At 43.0% G+C, this 20616-nt stretch overlaps 1 protein-coding gene across 10 annotated transcripts in view; it reads right to left on the bottom strand.

The window, feature by feature from the left end:
- Nucleotides 1–20616, bottom strand: part of LOC115049496 (LIM and calponin homology domains-containing protein 1-like) — a 74231-nt gene that overhangs the window by 12369 nt on the left and 41246 nt on the right. For 7 of the 10 annotated variants that reach the window (XM_029511742.1, XM_029511745.1, XM_029511744.1 and 4 more), the window contains 9 exons: nt 19516–19546; nt 16769–16879; nt 15269–15467; nt 9399–9657; nt 5496–5891; nt 4311–4346; nt 2205–2331; nt 1677–1834; nt 593–1073 (listed from right to left, as the gene is read on the bottom strand). In XM_029511742.1, coding sequence (XP_029367602.1) covers nt 593–1073; nt 1677–1834; nt 2205–2331; nt 4311–4346; nt 5496–5891; nt 9399–9657; nt 15269–15467; nt 16769–16879; nt 19516–19546 — 1798 coding nt within the window. Of the gene's footprint in view, nt 1–592; nt 1074–1676; nt 1835–2204; nt 2332–4310; nt 4347–5495; nt 5892–9398; nt 9658–15268; nt 15468–16768; nt 16880–18734; nt 18969–19515; nt 19547–20616 lie in introns of those variants that run through there. The other 3 variants (XM_029511749.1, XM_029511743.1, XM_029511747.1) reach the window with 3 other exon arrangements.

Below are 20616 nucleotides of genomic sequence, written 5' to 3'. Positions count from 1 at the left end.
ACAAGACATTCCAGAAAAACGCTCTGCCCCATTTGGTCTGATAATAACTCGGCCCTCCCTCCGAGCCACACCAAAACATGAGCTCTCATTTTGAATATTTCCATTTGGAGGTTTTTTTCAGAAGGAAATGGATCCTGTTAAGAGTACTTAGAGCTAAATTGAAACATTACATGCTTCTTCTGGGAGGGGAGGTCTTGTGTTTTTCCTTCAAACCAGTCGGCTCATCACCATGGCAGCTCTGCGGCATTCAAATGTAAATGCCAAGAGAGCTGGAGGGGAATTTACCCACTGGTCGGCACGAAGGGTACCCAACACTGGGAAGTAACCACATGCAAAGCAGTCCTCAATCTGTTGGGGCAGCTAGCACCAACCAACTCTGTCATTTAATGTAAAAACATAGAACCTCATCACCATCACCATCATCATCATGGAGGCATCCTGAAATTATTAACACTGATGGGCAGTGAGAAAACCTTGAGGCATTTCACCGTGACAGCTGGGCGTCATAAGCTAGTTGACTCAGATGGATGTTTTCATTGTTATTGTTGGGATGTGATCTGATGGTGGTTGCGTGATACTGAGTGAAGCTCACCTTGCTGGGGCAGTGATCAGCCACTGTGGCTCGGGACTCAAAGTAAGGCTTGGGTGTCAGCAAAGGCACCTGCTTGGGCGACAGCGCTCGGGTAGACGGCGGCTCTGAAGAGCGCGAACGGATCTGAGGCCGCGGGTGCGAGGAGAAGTCTCTGGGAAACTCCTCGATTCGCGCCTCCAGGGTGGATGTAAACTTTGGAGCTGGAGCTGACAGCTGGCGCAGATACCTCATGGGCCCATTGGGGTCAATGTCGAAGGGGTCCGGGGTTGTTGGCGAGCAGGCAAGGGAGAGAGGGAAGGGCGAGCAAGGGAAGGACGGGTCAGCGGACATGCTGCGATCCAGGAGCTTGGGCAGCTGCAGGCGCTCCAGCACCGCTTCACTGATGGAGAAGCGCTGGGCGTAGCGCTGGAGGATGGCTGACGCCTCCTCCGGGGTTCGGGCTTGTCTGTACGCCTCTCGCAGCTCCTCCTCACGACGCTCCCTGTAGACACGAACCGCGATAAATGTGAAGCAACTGATACGATACACTTTGATTTGCTTCTTTCTATCAGCCCGCAGGTGCTTCAAGTAATATTCAGCATTTCACAACATGCAAAAAACTAAAAACATTGAGATTACAATAACGTGATTGTGTTTTCAGTTGGAAGTTACTTCCAGAAACTCCCAAATCAAAAAAAAAAAGACCAACTGATTGATCAGTGATGTGAAGTGCAGCACAACATTAGCAGAGAGAAAAAAAAAAAAAAACTCTCGCAAGATCTCATCTACTTATGAATATATCTTATTTATTTAATAATCACTATTCCTGTTTGGAGTATGTATGTAGGCCATATACTGCCAAACATTTCCTGTCTCAACAACAGAGCTATTACTGAAACTTCATGATTTTTTTTTTAGGTGGCTGTTTCTCCTTTTCCACGATACTCTGTGAGAGACCTACTTAACTGAACTCCGGGAGGAGTCACTGTCTCCTTTGTGCCTGCTAACAGGAACTATAGTGAATAACCTACTTTATTCTGCACCATAATCTTATTAGAAGGATATTCTCTTGACAAATACTCCTGTTACTGTGTGTTTCACATACTTGTCCTCTACTATTTCCCTGTATGTCTTGATGCTCCTCCTTCGATGGGAGGTATAGGTGTCTCCTGACATCAGCCGCTCCATCATCTTCCTCTCCTCCTCTTTCTTGATCAGATCCTGGGAAATACTCCTCCTCCGGTTTTTCCACCGGGCCAGGTCCTGAGAAACAAACGCAAACAGAGCGCATCTGTGTCATTTCCAAATGAAACAAAGCAAAGAGGCTTGGCTTAGCAACAGAATGAGAGCTGAAGCACTGTACTGGGTGTGGAAAACTTATTTTGGTTATTTAACCTGGGAAAAGAGAGAGAAAAAAGACATTATTGGAGATTTTGCGCTTTGGTCTGCAGGCTCCGAAAGTGGCCGCATAAAACAGAGTAACTCCTCATAAGATGTAGAAAAATACAAACTGCAGAAATGAAACATCACTTCTCAATGGACTTTAGTCATTTCACTCGAGAAAATAAAGCCTCTCAGATTACAAGAAAACAAAACAATAATAATACACGTCAGACAAATGTGAGACACTCACATCCTGCCAGTGATCATCCTCTTCTTTCATCCTGTTGTACTGATTGTGCATCAGTTCATGACGCACCTGACTGTGAGGCTGCAAGATGGCCTCCTCCTCACCACGCATGTCGATCATACTCACACTCCTTGGGAGGGAGAGAGAGAGAGAGAGAGAAGGAGAGGAGGCAAAGAATATGAAAAATTATGATGAAAAACAAGTTGACTCGTTAGTCGTTATCATTCCACACATTCCCCTCAAAGCATTATACTACAAGTCAAGTAGAGTATGTTTGTACGTTGTTCTCATCTGTTTCTGTCCTGTGGACGTCATAAAAACACCGTCCACCAAAGCTTTTCCGAGATTCAGGAGTGATTCAAGATATTAGTAAATGTCAGAACGTTGATAAATAATTTCCCCAAGAGGTTTATAGAGTTGTAGTACAGATAGCACATCATTCACAGAAAGATACTTCAGCAATTCATCCTTATAAGAAAACAGATTACAACCAGGGGCTCAATGCAGATATCAACAAGATGAATCTGAGAGGAGAATAAAAAGGACTCATGCTGATGCAAAAGGCGAAACGAATCTAAGTGATCTATTGTAGATCCAACACGAGGTCCCACCCTTCTGCCCCTCCAACCAGATCAAACACTCCCAACTTATTTTCCTTTCCGTTTGTTCTTTTGAACGATCCCATTTTGTTTCATGTCACTTTCAAATATTTCGTTCAAAAGGAAATGCATTAGATTAAACACGTCAAGATGCCATTTAACAGATCCTTTGAAAACATCAGCCGCAGGTGCAGGAAGACTGTTCTTTTGATAACATCCTGATGTGAGTGTGTGTGAGATGCAACAACCAGTATATCATTATTAATCAAGTTAAGAAGCGAGTTAGAGAGACTTCTTCACACTGGTCTTTGTATTTCTTCAAGCATTCATTTATACATTAAAGACAGGACAGTGAAGCCTCGTTATCAGCAGCATGCATCTGGACTGAAAGTTCAGCAGAGTTAAAATGGGTTAATCCATTTTATTCTTAGTTGAAAGATTAACAGCTGCGTTTGGTTAAAGACTCAGAAAATTGATGCGTTGCGAACACACAAAGTTTTCTGATCGTGACAGCAAAAGGAAGTGGTGTGACACCATCACATCACAATTTTCTGACTCAGTGCTCGGTCATGTTCAGATGTTTGTGTGGAACGAAGAAACGTGTAGCAGGAGAGTGTTTTCAACCAGGGAGACGACTTGTGTCTTATTTGCAATGCTTTTTTTTTTTTATCCCCCACTGCATATACCAACAAATGTCTACTAAATCCTAACTATTCATTTCTTAGGAGTCATCTCCCGGTCGTGAATCCTCTCCAGGATGAAGCTGCACTTATTTTGCATCAGCTTGTAGCAGCAGAGTTGATTAAAACGATGGTTTCATCTAAAAGGATGAGATGACGGAGAAGACGTAAGGATGGTTGGGTTACATGAGACGTGCAGCCGGCAGAAGCGCTGCGGTCAAGTCAGCATCAGCAGCAGCAGCAGAGTTTAGTAAGTCCTCTCTACAGCCACTGGATCAGTCTGAGAGGGATGAATTGTTTCCAACCAAAAAGTCAAAAAAGCATGAACACTGGATTTATAGAAAACGTATTTTCATGGTGGTTCAGGCCATGGGCGCTGTTGACTCTGTAAAAGAACAGGGTCTAATTCAACTTTTTATTTTACCATTTTATTTGAGCGATGCCAGTAGGAAAAATCTGCTTTTCTCAACGTAGTAAACTGCTCAGTGGAATTTCATGAATGAATCATTTAGTTTTTGCCTCAAAATGCTCGGTGCTGCAGCCGCTGAGTACAAATCACTAATATAATTACTTAGTCAGTGTGAATTTGGAGACATCATATGATTTTAAGTATGCTGCTAGTGTAAATTTTCAACTTAAATAAAACGGCTAACATAAACTTTTAAACAGACAAACAAATTTGTTTAAATTCTTTTAAACATTGCAGTTTTTCTCCTCTTGCATTGCTAAAATAAGTTAAAAAACATTCAGTGAATGATTAAATGACTTATTGAGAAGGGTTCGTTCTACGGGGCAGAGCAGCGTGGCAAGCGGGTCAAAAGACAACTTACTGTGAATCATCTGACACACTATCTGTGTGGCTGAATCTACAGAAGGCAGAGAGCATGGAGAGAGAGCACAATCACAGATGAACACAACCTCATCATCCACCCATGAATATTACAACACAGGGATGAAATATTTGATTTGGAGCCAGTGGGAAACCTACTGTTGTGATCATTAGGTAGTTACGAGAGCATGTGTTCCAATATATCGATCAATTATATGACAGTTACATAAGAACTGCTCTGGAGTTTGTGTTGATGTATTTGTCAGCTCCTGCGTTTCATTGTGAAACTCAAACCAAACACAAGGGGGCAGTGTCTCCTCTGAACACTGCCGGGACACATTTTCTGCAGCAGTTCGCAGACGTAAAAGGGGCAAAGATCTTAGCATGTTATCAAATGCAAAAAAAAAAAAAAAAAGCACATGCATCTTTTATTAGACAGCATGAGAGCAACATCAAGGATGTGAGACTCTTTCTGTCTGAGACTTTCACTTGGAGGTTTGGCCCGAACCACAAAGGTCCTCAGGCGGGCTTTTTCTTTTTATTCTGTCCTCTGTGATGTTGGAGGGGTGTGAGAGAAAGTGTGGCTTGTGGCTGCTCTCCACAAGAGAGGAAGCAGACTAAATTAAGAGAAGACTCAGCAAATCAAAAGCAGAGAGATTGTTTTCAAAGATGCACACACGGTATGTTGCAGTAATTTGCCATATGTTTTTCGGTAGGCAGTAGGTTCGTTTAAAACCATTAAAGCCAGTTTCAAAAAGGGCTTTTGGTGTCAAGTTTGTAACCGCTTGTCAATTGACTAATCACATTTATATGCATTTAAATATGTACACTAAACTTTGTAACTTTTTTGTAACTTTGATTAAACTTTACTCAAAATTTCTTTAGGAAAAAAAATTTAAAGCTAAAGAAGTTAGTTTTCATGCACTTCATCTATGTTAAATTAATTCAAGCAAACAATATAATTTTTATTTCCATGTGAAAAATTTCATGCGGTCTTAAAGTGGTTAGGTGGTCCAAAGGAGCAGTGCTGCCTGAGGTCAAAGGTCATGTGCTGGGAACAGAGTATTCATAAGGATCATGGGAAGAGCAGATCTCTTTAGTTAAGCGTTGAGTTGTGTACTTCTACTTCAACAGTTTCGCGGTAACATTTCATGAAATGTAGTGTAGTTGCTGGACGGGGGCTCACGTTGCTGGGAGACTGCTGTCCAACCAAGATGTCCCTCCTTGCGGGTCGTCACTTTCGCTCAGTGCCCTGCCCTTTCGTCGGCCTGTATTACTTGTCTCTTTTGAAGTGATTGGCATGGCAGAGGGCACAGGAAGAAAGTGAGAGGGACATGGGTTGGCGATGCGTTTCGGAGAGGTGAGCGCTCGGCGGGCCTGCCTCTCGTCCTGCTCCACCTCTGCTGCTGACTGGGTGCCAGCGACCGCCTTCCTGCCTCCGGCCTCCTCTCGCTGCGGTGAAGACAGAGGTTTCCCGCTCGTGACGAAGGGAGCCGCTGCGGCCGCTGAGGTTGCCAGGGCATTTCCAGCGAGAGGTGATGAATGGTGGAAGAGTTCCTCTGAGCACGAGCGCGCCGGAGTACTGCAGAAAGCAAAGCAAACTAAAACGAACTGCTGCCTGGTTATCATCCTACATCATCAGACAGCATTCCTCTGGGTGGGCCTGCCGGTCGTGAAGGTTTCTGAGGACAATAAATCTGAGAAACGAACACAACATGGTCACAAGGTCCATTCACAGCAGACTGGATGGGATGACAAATCGAGAGTCAAAGCAGAATTCACTGTTGTTTGTCACCCTGATGAACAGCTACTTTCTGGGAGGCTTATTATTGGATTTTAAATTCCCAGAGTGTGTGGAGACGGGGGAGAGGGAGAGACTGGCCAGCTGGTGGCAGGTCCGGCCTCAATCCCAATCTGCTCAGGGTCGGGGAAGGAAGAGAACTTCATTTCCTTACATCCTGAGGGCGGGTCGCATGTTCATGTTCCCTACCAGTGTGTTTGTGTGTCTGTGGACATAAAGCGTGCTATTTGCATGCTTGTGTAGTGTCACATTTGGATGTGTGTAATTTCCCCCCCTTTTCTTTGAAGAGAGGATCAAGTGTAGTTATTATATTTTCTTGGACTGTGCTTGTTCTTTTTCTAGATTTTATCAGCTCGAATTCATAATTGCAGATGTTTTTCTTCTACTTAGCCAAATCTCTGTACTAATAAGTAATATTTTCCCCACAAACGTGAGACATCTGTTGGCTTTTCAGCTCAAAATAAACACATTTAACAGTTAACACACACCACTGCAGGCGGATGGAAGCTCCGCTCTTCCATCCAATGAAGTGAAACAAACATACCAGCATATTTTGCCCATAAAATAACAATGTTGCAACACAACTTTCCTAAACAGCTCAAAACACAGATGACGGTACGCAGAGGCGGTAATGATAGAACGCACAAATTCCCAGCCCCCCCCCAAAAATGCAGGTTGTTAGCAGATTAAGACGCCTCCATCAAAGCCTCTGCAAAAATCCAAGAAATCCCCCATTTTCTTTGGAAAGCAGCTCTACACAAGTCTGATTTCACTCCCTTGAAACGCTGACAATCCAATCAATGCTGCACCATCAGTGCCAGAAAATGCTGGAAACTGGGGGTGTGACTGTAATAACTCTCCAACGGGCCTGTGAATGAAATGGCTGTTTGACGGCGAAATAACACAGGATAAAGGTCGGATTGTGGAATAACAAAACCCTTATTTTTAAAAAAAGGACTGCAGCAGCGACACCTTGTCAATGCAGGGCTCCGGAGCTACAACACTGTAGCTCATACAAAAAAAAAAAAACAACATACAAACAACATTGTGTTGGCTCATAATGCTCACTTTGTTACCTGAACATGTGGCCTCGGACGGGCCTGCTGGGTAAAGGCCTTTACGATCTCGTGACCAGCTAATACCAAAGTGCAAAGGGACCGGATTGAAACACTGGCTGTAAAAGGTGGTGCTGAAGACAACCGCTGACTGAAGCCAGTGGATTACGATGTGCGGGGCTGCAGGTACCTTTTCTAATCTGTGCATTCGCCTTCAATTGTCAAAACCTGCTGTATACATTACCCACAATGCAACTCAACCACCGCCCTGTTTGCTCAGAGAACCGGACGTTCTATCTGCTAACAGCTATTTTTTGGTTTTTTATTCTTTTTTGAGCCCAAACCAAAGCTGCTTCATGCGAGACATCATTTCAGACTTCTTAAACTGATGGACTTCAGCCTTCGGAAGCAACATGTGAAATAAAATAAAATAAAAAAAATTAATGTATACTTGTTTGATTAGGTTAATTTTGAGGATGTAGGAATGACAAAAACATGAATTAAGGTGAAGACCTTTGTTCAGAGGTGACCAGCAGGTGAGTTACAGTCTCCGTGGGGGGCTCTGCACGGGGACGGAGGAGGCTACAGGGCAGAGGCTCACTGCTCCTCCTCACGCTCGCTGAATGGACCTCAATGCAAAATGTGGATGCGGTCTCCTCCCCTTCCTCCTCATGCTTTAAACTCTGATGCTCCAGCTGAATCTGTATCTGGGGGTCAAGGGGCAGGGTGGGGGACGGACTTGGAGCATCTAAGCTAGGGATCTCATTTGGACTGTTATATCCCCCATTCATACACAAACACAGAGTGAAGAGGGCAGGACGTTGTGATCGATGACAGTACAACAGTGACACGAGGATCACAAGAACGATACAACGATGGATACAACATGGGAAAGACACAAGCGGAAAGACAGCGACACACAATGTCAGCAGGTGACGGAAGGAGATGGAGGAGGAGGGAAAAGAAAAACAATGAGTGCAAAAATCAATGAACATGTGATGATTTGATGAAACACAACTCCACGATGAGGGAGATGACTGATGAGGAGCACTCACTGGAATTTCACTACAGCATGGCCACCTAATTAAGACCAATCAGGTTATAAATATTTGGCTTTTAATGCATATATGCAGTCTCCTGCTGCTGAATAACGATAAATCCTGAATCTCTTTTGAACCCGAACACTCACTCATATATCAACCCACTAACAGCTGATACAACATTATTTGATCCACTCCGCTGGCAGAAACTTGAAGCCTCCAACAGTGACATCCACTGACAATGAAACACTTAATCCATCATCCCAAATATTTCATGGTGACACGCCAAACCAATAAATACCAATAAAACCTTCATCCTTTAATTTTCCCGATCCTTTTTGTTCATTTAGCATATTTCACACTTCAGCTTTACTCTGAACATATGAAACAAAAAAAAAAAAAAACTAAACCAAACAGAACACAAACACATCTGGCCTCCATCAGCTTCTCCCATATTTACAGTGATGGATAGAGAAAAATAATCAACAGCTGAAAGGTTTCAATCCACACATCTGCAAAATGACAAAACTGACCTTACTCCTGCCAAACATCTTTAAGAACCATGAAATTAATTTGAACTGTGACAAAATCACTGGCTCAATCAGTTATTAAAAAAAAAAAAAGACTGTTCCATCAGTTTGATCAATTCTGGATAAAATTTCTTACTCTCCAATTGATGACTCCATTTCTAATTGTCACGCTGATTTAAATACAAGATAAAACTTATTATGTTATGCGACTTAGTGTTTTGTTGTTTTTCTCCTAGCTACAAGCAGAAATATCGATTTTTCTTCCAGGAAATATAAAAAAAAAAAAAAAGAAAAAAAACCCAAAACACCAGAATTTGAAACAAAGGCCCGCTGGACATCAGGTTTTTGTTGTAAATTATAATATTCTATGAACAGAAAGAAGCAATATTTTATGGAATCTATGCTCAAAAATGTTTCCAATAATTAAACATCTTATATTTAAAAACTCGGGATTCATATGAATGAATGCACAGGACACCACCCAATCAGTAAAACATTTCTGTCTAGTAAGCAACTCTGGTATAAAAAAAAACAAACAAACAAAAAAAAAAAACTAGGCCAGATCTCCACCAGTTTTTGAAACTGAATAACCAAAGTAGGTGACACAAGCTTTGTGTTACTTCACTGACATTTCCAAGTCTCTCCTGTTTCAGTCACACTCACCTGAAAGGTCTGTCTCCGCCTATTGGTGACGTGGCAGTACTCCAACTCTTACGCCCTCCGTCCTCTTTGTCGTTTTTCTTTTTGCGGAGCGGCGTGGGCACATATCCACTCTGGTTGCTCTTGTTGGGCAGGTACTGGTTAAAGGGCATGGCAGTCCGCGGTTCGCTGACCGACGTCCGACGTGCCAACATGTCATCCTTACGGATGTCTGGCATCTTCCTGTGGGGGGGGCCGTCGGACTCAGAGTCACTGCCACGGCCTGTTCGGAGGAGGAGATCAGGGAGTAAAGTCCATCAACAGTGCCACTGAACTTTCAGGTTGAGGTTTGCACCAAGCTCTTTTTAGACGGTCACCTTAAAAACCACATTATTATTCAAGAGACAGCGACAGGAATGTCGAGCTCCTTCTCATTACTCAGAGAAGCAGTGACGGATAAACTAAACCCAGTAGGGAAGAGGTTTCACATCCTTGTGCTGTGATAAGGGCCACAGACTGGAAGCTCTTTCAATATATGCAGAATTACTTTTGAAAATACTGAGGAGGCTGTTCAGCATAGCAGCAGGGGCACTGCCATCTGAACATTGATTTCCATTAGCTTGGAAGCTAGGAAGAAAAGAGGCATAATTCAGGCATTCAAAAGTAATTTTCAGATCCACATCATTTTCAAAATGTTTATGAAAACATTAAATTAGAATACAATTCTATACTCTGGTATGAAGGAAACAGTGCCTCTACTGCTCTCTGAATGATAATGTTTTTTTTAAATGACCAAGATCCCTCTTTGAGCAGAGAGCTTGAAACACCCAGGCTGCTGAGTCACTGTCAGAGAGAGACCGAGAGAGATCAGGAGACAGAGGGAGGGAATAAATCCCAAAATAAGATGAGCAGAGGAATGAGGAGTCTCACAGCAGATACCCCAGATTTTTAATCTCAAGATGTAATACAATTTATCCCCCAAGCTGTTACACTATATAGACCCACAAAACATAGTGTGCCGTGCATTCCAGTGGCTGAATATAAATCAACCCCAACCAGGTTGACGGTCTGTTTTATGAAACAAAGCAAGGATCATAAATCATCACCAAATTTGCATTGCAGCTCCAGCCGACTAAATTCTAGCCTACAGCGCGGAAGAATTCACTCAGGATGCCACTGCGTCTCTCTGAAACGGCACTGGCAACACCTGGATTTGCAGAAGTGCACCGCTCAAGGACTTTCCCTGCCCGGCGTCTTAAATTCCTCTGCAAGATGTTCCGATGTGATCCCGAGAGCACGCACAGAAGAGAGGAGATCGAGCTCAGCGAGGACGTCACATGTTTACAATTCCAGTGATCTGCAATTAGCATACCAGTCGACCTTTTTTCTTTTCCCCTTTCCTAATTCTGCTGCAAATTCAATACCTTCAAACAGAAGAAAATGGATACCTGCAGCTTCGCTTTTCCCAAGGTCTCCCAAAAATTCCTTGCAAAGATGTTTGGCACATGTGTTACTGGAGTTCCCCTCCCCGAGGATGCATGTGTACTCAATCTATGACCTATGAATTTATGACTGAATGTATATGTTTTCCAAATATAAACCCACAATTTCAACCAGATCTATCCCATGAAATCTCCCCACGGTTCTGAGTGGACGCATGTGGGAGAAACCAGAGCTGTCGGTGGAAACAAACGTCACTTTTTTCAAGCCCTCTTTCTATGAATAGACTTCTTGATTTTTATGTGGTCTGAAAGATTGACAGATCGGAGTCCAAAAGAGGCCTTGAAGGATCCCCACTTCTAACAATGAACGGTTCAATTACGACTCTTAACCCATCAATTGGAACCATGAGCGACTCCGCCATCTAAGTCTTATCCATCTTTAAGGAACAACATATGTCTTCACGGGGTGATCTCGTCTCCACACATGTGGTAACACTGAAGCTTAAGGGAACGTTTATTGTGGGTCAGCGCCATACAGTACCAGACTCGTATTCACATCGATGATCATCAACGTGCAGTCTTGCTATGGGAAAAGTAAAAGCCATGGAGTCCAGCTCAATGTGCTTGAAAAACCTGGAGCTGGAATAAAAAAATGAAGAGTGACAGTAATTCCCTTTAAATTTCTAATTGCATTACGGTTACATCGATGATAAAACCTGGACACTATTCATGCAGCAACAAAATATGACTCACTTCTTTCTGTCATGTGACACAGATGTGCTGCTTTCTGAGTCATGTTTTGAAATGCAGATCTGGCGTCAACGGCATGTAAACCAAAAAGACAGCACGACTCCTACTGTAACTTAATGTCCCCATGCGGTGGTTGTCACATCGTTTTTGGCCTTTGTATCGGAACAGTTGCATTGGTGGTTTGTTCTGCACGTTAGTGTGCTGATACAGGCTGCAGATGTTGGTATGCCCAGCTTAGTAGCTTACTATCCACGCAAGTGTCCTGGCACTCCACACCGATCGGCCGCATCAATACCTATTATCGTAGGTCATGCTAGAAAAGGATTCGCCGGAGCGGGAGCGAAGCCAGGACCCTACGATATGAGGATGCTGGTTTACGTTAGCGGCTGTGTCCTGATCTGTTTAAAGTGGAGCAGCTTTGAACTCAGCTTGAGATGGTAAAAAGGAAACCTATTGTTCAAAGCCAAGATCTGCTCTTTCTACTTGAACCATCCCGATGACATAATGAGGTTTATTCTTTCACTGACTGGGTGTCATCCTGTAAAAATAAAAAGAGGAGGAGGGGCTTTTCTTTACTATGCGAGCGCCTCATTTATCAAATCTGTAACCATCTTAGCCAATATAAAAATGTCTTCCAGCTATTTTAATTTCTTTCCTGTCGGGGTGAAGTCAGTTTACAGGCCTGAATAGCGAGAGGGCTTTGTGTAAAGGTCAAGGCAGGGAAAACAGGGCACAGTTCTGTTTGTGTGCATGTTAATAACTGGAGAGCCTCGACGTTCCCTCTGATCGGCTGATAACGCCATTGTTATCCTGTTCTCAGTTTGTGCCTCCTGGGTCCGATCTGAGCGCTGATATGAGAACTACAATAACGGCAGGGGTTTAGAAACATGATCGCTCCTGTATATAACTGTTAAGACGTTGAACTCAATACGCAGGTAACCTGGCAATTCTCCTGAATGTGAAGGAGCCACAAAAGGCTTTTGACATCAATAAATTCGACAGCCATTATGTTTTCATTCATCATCAGTCTGTCCATGGCGTTCCTTTGTGAAAGTTTCTTTCGTTTTCAGTGAGCCCACTTCTCCAACCAGCCTCCTCACTTGAACAATATCCTTTATTTATCATTTTTTCTCCAGCTTTGGTTACTTTAGATCAGCCGCATGTGTGTGGGAATACAAGCTGCGTGTCAATGTGACTAATCGTCTGTAGGTTGTACGCAGATTAATTGCGGTCGTCAATGTACAGTAAACGATTTAGAAATCAAAATCTACTACTGCTCAACAACACGATTCCCGGTTTGTAGTGGTACATATTCTACAACAGAAGAGCTGTCCTCTCATTTCTGTGACTCAAACCTCAATTTCCACAACAACAGCTTGATTTTTGGAGAGTCTGACTATTGGTGACAGCAGCTCAGGGCTTTGGAGACGGCAGTTTCCTTTGCACTTCCCTCAAAACAAAAACAGAGTCAGGCAGGATGCTTGGCCTCGCTCTGTTTTCCCACATGCAGCTTAAACATGAAAACGTACATTACAGTTTTTGATGACTGCTGTAGCCTTTTACAGATCGACATAAAAGTTTAAAAGGGTCAAATGCAAATGCTGTGTAGCCTCCAAGGGGCTCCATTTATGACTTCAGCACGCAGAATAAAACAACTTTGCATCTGTTTTACAGTTTGTCCTGAAAAACTTAATATTGTGTAAAAAAGTTATGTTCCCATGTGGGATGCATTAAATTACATGTGTTAATACACGGGTTTTGAAAAGAGAATGTTATTAAGAAAAATATAAAGATTATTTATGTGCTGCCAGATGTTGATGTGGAGGCGACTATGATTTTTTTCCACTGTAGACTAATAGAGCGCATCTATTTCTGAAAATAAAAATTATAAAAAAAAAAACAAAAAACAAAAAACTGAGGAGGTACATGATTTCAGTGAAATAAAAAAATGAATAAAAAAAATTATAAAACAAAACAACCAAAAGTGTAGAAATGAAAGTGACAACTGTAGTTTTCCAAAGTCGAGCGATATAGAAATTTCCATTTCAGCAGATGTTTGCTCAACAGTTCCTTCTCTCTTTGTGGACCTCATTTGATGACACTGAGTTTCACTATCACGGCACTGAGGATTCCTTAGTTCTCATTGCTGACAGCTCAGTGTCAGATCAAAAACCACTAAGAGCCTGCATTAACACAACCACACCTCTTTCTCTTCCTCCTCTATGTCACTATGAGGACCCGTCATCTCTCTTTTGTGGCGCTCTCGTGCTGTCATTCAGTCACTCCGCACATCACGAGAGCTGTCAAGCAGGCGACAGCTTCAAATGCTCGACACTGAGACGCTGTTGTGTGCATGTCAACGTCGGGACGGGAATTCCTCAGTGAAAGGTGACAAGTTGCAGATGAGACCGTACGCTTGGATAGGCGCGTTGGCTTTGACATCTGTCCATTCTCGTGCTGTCTTTTACATAAACACACATCCACAACTATGCAGATGGAACTAAAATTACTGTAGATTGAACAGACTTGCAGGCATATACAATTTTGGATGGAAAATTTAGACCAAGGGCAGAAATTATTATTATTATTTAATTTGACTTTGTCTTTAGACCAGAATACCTAATTGGTGTCACCAAGCCTGACCTCTGACCTCTCAACAGCAGTTGGGTCATTCAAAAAATTCTGCTTTCTGCTTTTAAATCTGTAAATGCAACAAAGTGACTTCACATCTGTGCTTTATTTATAGGACAGAACAAAAAAAAATATGAGCATAGCTTTAACATTTATTATGTTCAACATTTATTCTCCAATGGAGGCACCGCTGAGCAGGTTCTGTATCTCAGACAGTTAAACTCACAACACAGCAGATATATGACACAGGACTGTAATGTCTTGTCTGATCAAAAACAAATGGACATGTGAGAATTGGACCATTTTTCCAAGAAAGCAATTAAACCTTGAAAAAAAATGTCAAGTTTTATTTCACCTCAAGCTGTCATTGGATGTCATCTTAGTTCGTATCGCAAAAACTGAAAAGTGTTTGAAAGCAGAGCAGATGTGTGATTTGTTGTCTTGGCCAGGCTTGATGTTTCTGACATTGTAGACAGGCATCAAATAAAGGTGGTCTCTGGACATGTTTTGAACAGTTATGCAGAAGCGGCTTCGTAAAATGGTGTGAATAATCAATAACCTGATAAAACAATGGATTTACTGCGGCAGCGCCACAGACACAAACTACCTTTACCGGCTGGGTCAATACACTATACTGCAAACACTGCCTGTGCTGAATTTCTCCTCTTCCACAGAACATATGGATGTGGCTATAATGAAACAAATAGACCGACTTCAAAACAGCACTGAGATCATTCACTCTCAAACTGCCTTTGACTAGCTCTGGGCGTTGTCCTCTGAAAACACAGCGAACAGAACAACAAGCTTCACTACAATCACACTGTGAGGACAATGCACCTCATTTATCAATATACTGTATCTGTACGCCACAACTGACCCGAACAAAACAGCCGGTACTGAATTACTTCCCGTCCTCAGGACAAATGGCTGTGAATAAATTGACACAATGCCTATGGAGCACATTTAACCTGCAGCCTTCAATTTACAGCGAGCCGACTCTATAAACATCACCCTTTTGCAATAAATCAGATCTCTTATTGAGAATGTTCGGTGGGAATACGAGTTTCCTACCATCGCTGCTGCCGCGGGCGACCAGAACGTCTGGCGACGGGGTTTGTCGTGAGCGTGAGCCGAAGGAGTCCAGGCTGTCGAACGAGTCTTCGCGGCCGTGGCGTGGGGGGGAGAGAGAGTCGCTGCGCTCTGAGTCCCAGCAGTCGATGTAGCCGCTGTCCCGAATGCTGCGTTTGGGGCTCTCTGCCTCCTCTGCCTCCTGAACATTTACAGAAAAATGCTCACTTTGAAAGAAAACGGTGTTTAATGCAAAATGCTGAACATTATTCTCCCACCCAGTTGTTATCAGTTGTTGTATAATCTTTCAACTACGCAGCTATCACATGTTCATCTATCCATCAACCTCTGCATCTCTTTTCATCACTCTCTCTTCACCTCAGTGACCCTTCCCTTTGTCTGTCTACAGCTGAAACATGTCTGTGCAGCTAATGGAAGGTGGGGAAAGGCCTTTCCGGTCCACCAAAAGATTTCCTGTTCCTGACCTCAGCACCGTCTCTTCTTAAACTCCCAGACCCCTGACAAAGACTTTATTATGCTTCCAAGTTCCATAGAAAGCATAATAGAGTTCCTGCATGCTTTACCTTTGCCTGACATTGGTGAAGTAATAACATGGCAAAGTGAAAGCGTCTAAAAGATGTAAGCACATCTATTAAAACCTGATGGCCAAGTTTCTGTTGAGATCTGCAAGATTCTTTCCTCTTTTTTTTTTTTTTTTTAATTTATCAATGACAAGATTATAGATAAAGTTTACACAAGCTGTTCCCTTCACCTATAACTGATACTTTCATCTGGCTAACTTTTGAGAAACCTCATGGACAATTATGTAAAAATTGATGCAGAAGAAATCAAAACCACTTGAACTCCGACAACTGTAGGTTTGTAAAGAGGAGGAGGAAGATTTCCTCTAAAAGTGCAGCTGGGCCACATTCACCTGCTTCTTTCTTTCCAATTATCATTTTCATTCATTCAGTCAAGCGTCTTTTTAATAATCATTGTAGGTGAACTAGGAAGTGCCAATTTAATTTTGAATGTGTTCACCTGATGGTCGACTATAACCCCCCCCCCCCATGGCAACATGGCTTTGTTTTGGTCAGCTGCGATGTGTGAACATCTGGGAAAGTGATTGTGCTGACTTGGCAGTAAGTCCTCAGTTTTATACAACAGGAAGGGATGTCACACTGTGGAATAAATTGCACGAGGGTGACATCATGGTTAAGTGGGGTTGTCATAATGTTGTGCGTGCCTGTGTTTGTGTGTCCTGGGACTAGCTAATGCTACTTTCTGTCTCTTTGGGTTTATGAAGGGATGGACCCAGTCTGAGATCAATGAAACTGGAGCCCAAATGAGCAGAGGTCATCACTGGATGTTGGGTGCGGTGCGTTGCTTTGCACTTGCCAGACATTCGGCGTAATGCACAATAGATTATTCAATAGAGAAGGAATCGAGCCTGCGATCCTTTGCACACAACAACAGATATTCTCTCTACCCCCTTTAGTATACCTTTCGCATCTGTGACAGCAGGCCCTCAAACTCTTTCAGGTCCAGCGTGGGCCCGTTGTAGGAAGTACAGCCGTTGGCAGCACGACCCAGCCAGTAGATGGTGATTAAAACCTGAGGGGAAAGAAATGAAACACATGCAGACGCCATAATAACATCAAATGAAAACCTCAGTCAAAGTAAACCACCAGTGCGAGTCACGCTTACGTGTATTAACAACATAACAGGCTCAACCTGTGTGGAAGCAGTGATGTAATCCATATGAGGTATATGAAATATCCAGATTCATTAGAAAGAAAAGGTTAGCACACACATTACCAGCACACACAGTTATTCAAGGCGACGTGTTCAGACTTTTCATACAAACACAACATCCAGACATCATCAGTGCAATGCTGAATTCAAATACTTCACTATGAACAAATCTTCAACACGTACTGTGATTGTAGAATGGTTCTGATCTCACTGCTCTTCCAAACAGGTAAAAACATGATGAATGATCAGAGGTTTTGTCACATTTTGGTCAGGGTGTCCTGCACAAATGAGACTGTGTCATTGTTCTGACCCTGACGACAGCCACGGGCCACTTCTTCTCACACCCAACAGCCTTTCAGCCTTTCAGTGATTTATGTTAGTCTGAGTGAAGAAATGGCCAGCTCAATCTCGGCTCCTTACAATGCAGTAACCAGGTAAAAGTCAGCTGCTAAAGACGCTCAGCTCTGCTGAGTCTGACTCTTGCTTGAGACCATATGCCCTTAAAGTACTGCTGTATGTGACTGAGGAGACAAAGCCCTCTGCATTCACTGTGACTCCCCATGGGGCCAGACAAAGAACCGAAGATGCAGAATGCACAGATTGGCCGTGGTGACAGCAAGATCACACAGAGCTGCACCTTTTGCAACGGTGGCAGACTGCTCCCAGCTATATTTACTGTGTCCATGTCAACGGGAAATCCACAGGGACTGCTTTGATAAGAAAGCTCAGTGAGGCTTAATGTGTTTATTTCAACCATACTGTCAATGCAAACAGCCTCTGTTGTTCAAACACACTCCGGAGGAAGAGCTAAGTAACAGGCCTGCTGCTACAGAACAAAAACAGATATTAAAAAAGCACTTCTCTGCTTGATACTGGGCTGATTTCTAAAAGGAAACATCTTTAATCCCAAACGGAGCATCAGCATCACTGAACTGCACCTCAAACCGGAACTCCATTCAAGCTAATGGTCAGATTAATTAACTTTGGTATATCTGTATCTATGTAAATCACCTGGACATGTTGCTACTGCTTGAGCAGCAGAGTATATTAATTCTGTGTCACTAGCCCAATGAACACATCTATGCCAGCTCCAACTGGAAGTGGGTCAGCACCAGATGTGTTTCAGTTGCTTCCCTAACTGTGCTTTACAGGCACACAGGCATTGATCCCTGCTGCACAACCACAGTGTGTGGGGGGAAAAAAAGGAATCCGCTGTTCTGCACACATGATTTAGACATACAACATTAAACCTACAACAACTACCGAAACTTGGACATGAGCTGAATTAAAAGAAAACACGTCTGTGGAGTTGCAGCTGCCGCTTGCTGTGGCGGATGTGGAAAGACCTGTCAAAGAGGTTCTACCAAGGAATAATAACAACGGCTTTGTTCCATGTGCAAACACACAGAAGAATCCCCTTACAGTGTAAACACAAAACCACAAATTAAAATATGTGCTTATTTAAGCGCCTTTCACAATCCACAGCCCTTTAATGGTGCTCATGATGTCATGATATACAATCGTGACAAGACACACACACACACACACACACACACACAAAATCAGTTGCGCTTGCTAAACAATGATCTCATGATTCCAGGAATATTCGACTCATTCATCCAATACAGGCTTTTTCATTTTTAAACTTTGTCTGTTTGGTAAACAACACCTGTACCATCACATCAGCAAATTCCACTTGGTGCAGTTCCTTCACCTCTCAGTGTGTGACACGCAGCAGTCACAGCTCCTGTCACAGCTCCTGTCACATTACACAGTCTTCAGTTTGAGTCTGCAGACTAGCTCCACGGTGAAGCAGCACGTCCTAGCTGCAGATCCTGGCTAAAGCAGAGGCTGTTTGTGGGCTATTTTCGTCCCTCCAAAGCCGCAGATGCTGGCTGATTTAGTTCAGTGTCCACGCAGGTTAGCTACGTTGAATGAGCTAGCAGCCCAGGCCGGCTCTGCAGCTTGACATTAACTTGTGCAGTGCACAGCAGCATCACACCGACGGAGACGAGGGTGAGTGAGAGAGGGAGAGACTGCAGAGGGGGGCAGGGCCAGTATTATGTGTTGTACTTCTTAAAGCAGCATTATCATGAAAGGGATGTTGCAAATGCATTTTAGAGGACACAGTAGGGTCATAAATGTGAACAATTAAAAGACAGACAAATGATATAATACAGAGATTGAAACCAGGTACAGCAGTAGGACTGGATGGATTAAAGTAGGCAAGTCTGAAATATTACAGCGAGATCAGGTTGAGACGGTGCAGACAGAAAAAAATGGTTTCTAGCAGGTGTATTTACTGTGTAGAGGAGCACAGAGCTACTGCAGGGTGGACAGAAATGGCAGAGCTGGAACAGGCATGATTGGAGCAGCTGAAAGAAAAGATACTGACAGCAACAGCACTAACACAAACACTGGGCCGTAATAACAGCTTCCATTCAAACATGCATTTAGCACACACAAAATGTGAACCACAAGTATTTCACACTTACATTCTTTAGTTTTCGGCTGCAGTCACTTCCCCTGGAGACACAGAGAGAGAGACAGACAGAGAGATCGTGAGACTTCTGCTGCTGTTTAATGAAATATGTTATATAAGTGCAGACACCTTTAAGACTCACCAACTCCCACATATCCACGCAAAACAGCAGCGAAAAACAAACAATTATTGAAAATATATGGAATCTGCAATGACTCCTGCCCACGCAAGGAGAACTGCCACACTCTTAACATTTATACCTCTGGCTTGATGACGTTATTCATTTAATATTTCCAGCAGTTGTGTTTAATGACAACACACAGCAGGAGAGTATGTGTGTTATCTCTGCTGGATCAAAGAGCGCCTTTCTGAAGCTGAGTTTATAATTCACAAAGACATTTTCAGAACTGACAGACGCCACAAATGTGGCCGGATGGTTTGGCTGCCAAGTGATGTCTGGGAGGTGCCGCGGCCATTTAGCAGCACGCAGGCTGCCAAAATGAGAGGATGAGGATCTTGTGGATCACCACTTAGAGCTATAAATGTGGAATGGAGTCGTCGTAAAACTGATCCCAACACACGCGTGTTATGAAAATAGACACGTCTAGATTAAGAAATAGAGAAACACATAGCGCTACAACAAGACATAAGACCAGATATCTGTTAGTGAACTGAACAAAAACACCACTATTATCATAATTGTCCTATTCATAAACTGTGACAATGAACAATCTACTTAACAAAGAGCGGCCTGTGCACACCGATGTCCCAAACGAGACACTCTAACGCCAAATAAAGAATGATCCATCAAAATATTCACAGGACAAAACTATTTATATACTTAAGAAGACTTCTCAGGACATAAAAACCATTTCAAATTCAAAGAACTGTTGTTTGGACAAGTTAAAAGGCAACAAGGGACAAATGTATGACCCCTGAATGCCCTCATAAACTCGTAGCCTGGATTACGACCAAAACATCTCAGAAATCTGTGCTGACATTCATCCGGTTAAATGTTCTGCAATATGTATCGATACATTTTCTGAATTGTTATTAAATTATAAAAGAGAGGGGCGTCGGGCCGTTCTGGCTGTGAGGACAGTGGGTGAAGTCT

This window comes from Echeneis naucrates, chromosome 10, assembly GCF_900963305.1.
Source record: "Echeneis naucrates chromosome 10, fEcheNa1.1, whole genome shotgun sequence".
Taxonomy (NCBI): domain Eukaryota; kingdom Metazoa; phylum Chordata; class Actinopteri; order Carangiformes; family Echeneidae; genus Echeneis; species Echeneis naucrates.
Note: the sequence above shows the minus strand (reverse complement) of the source record. Positions and strands in the feature narration are given on the sequence as shown.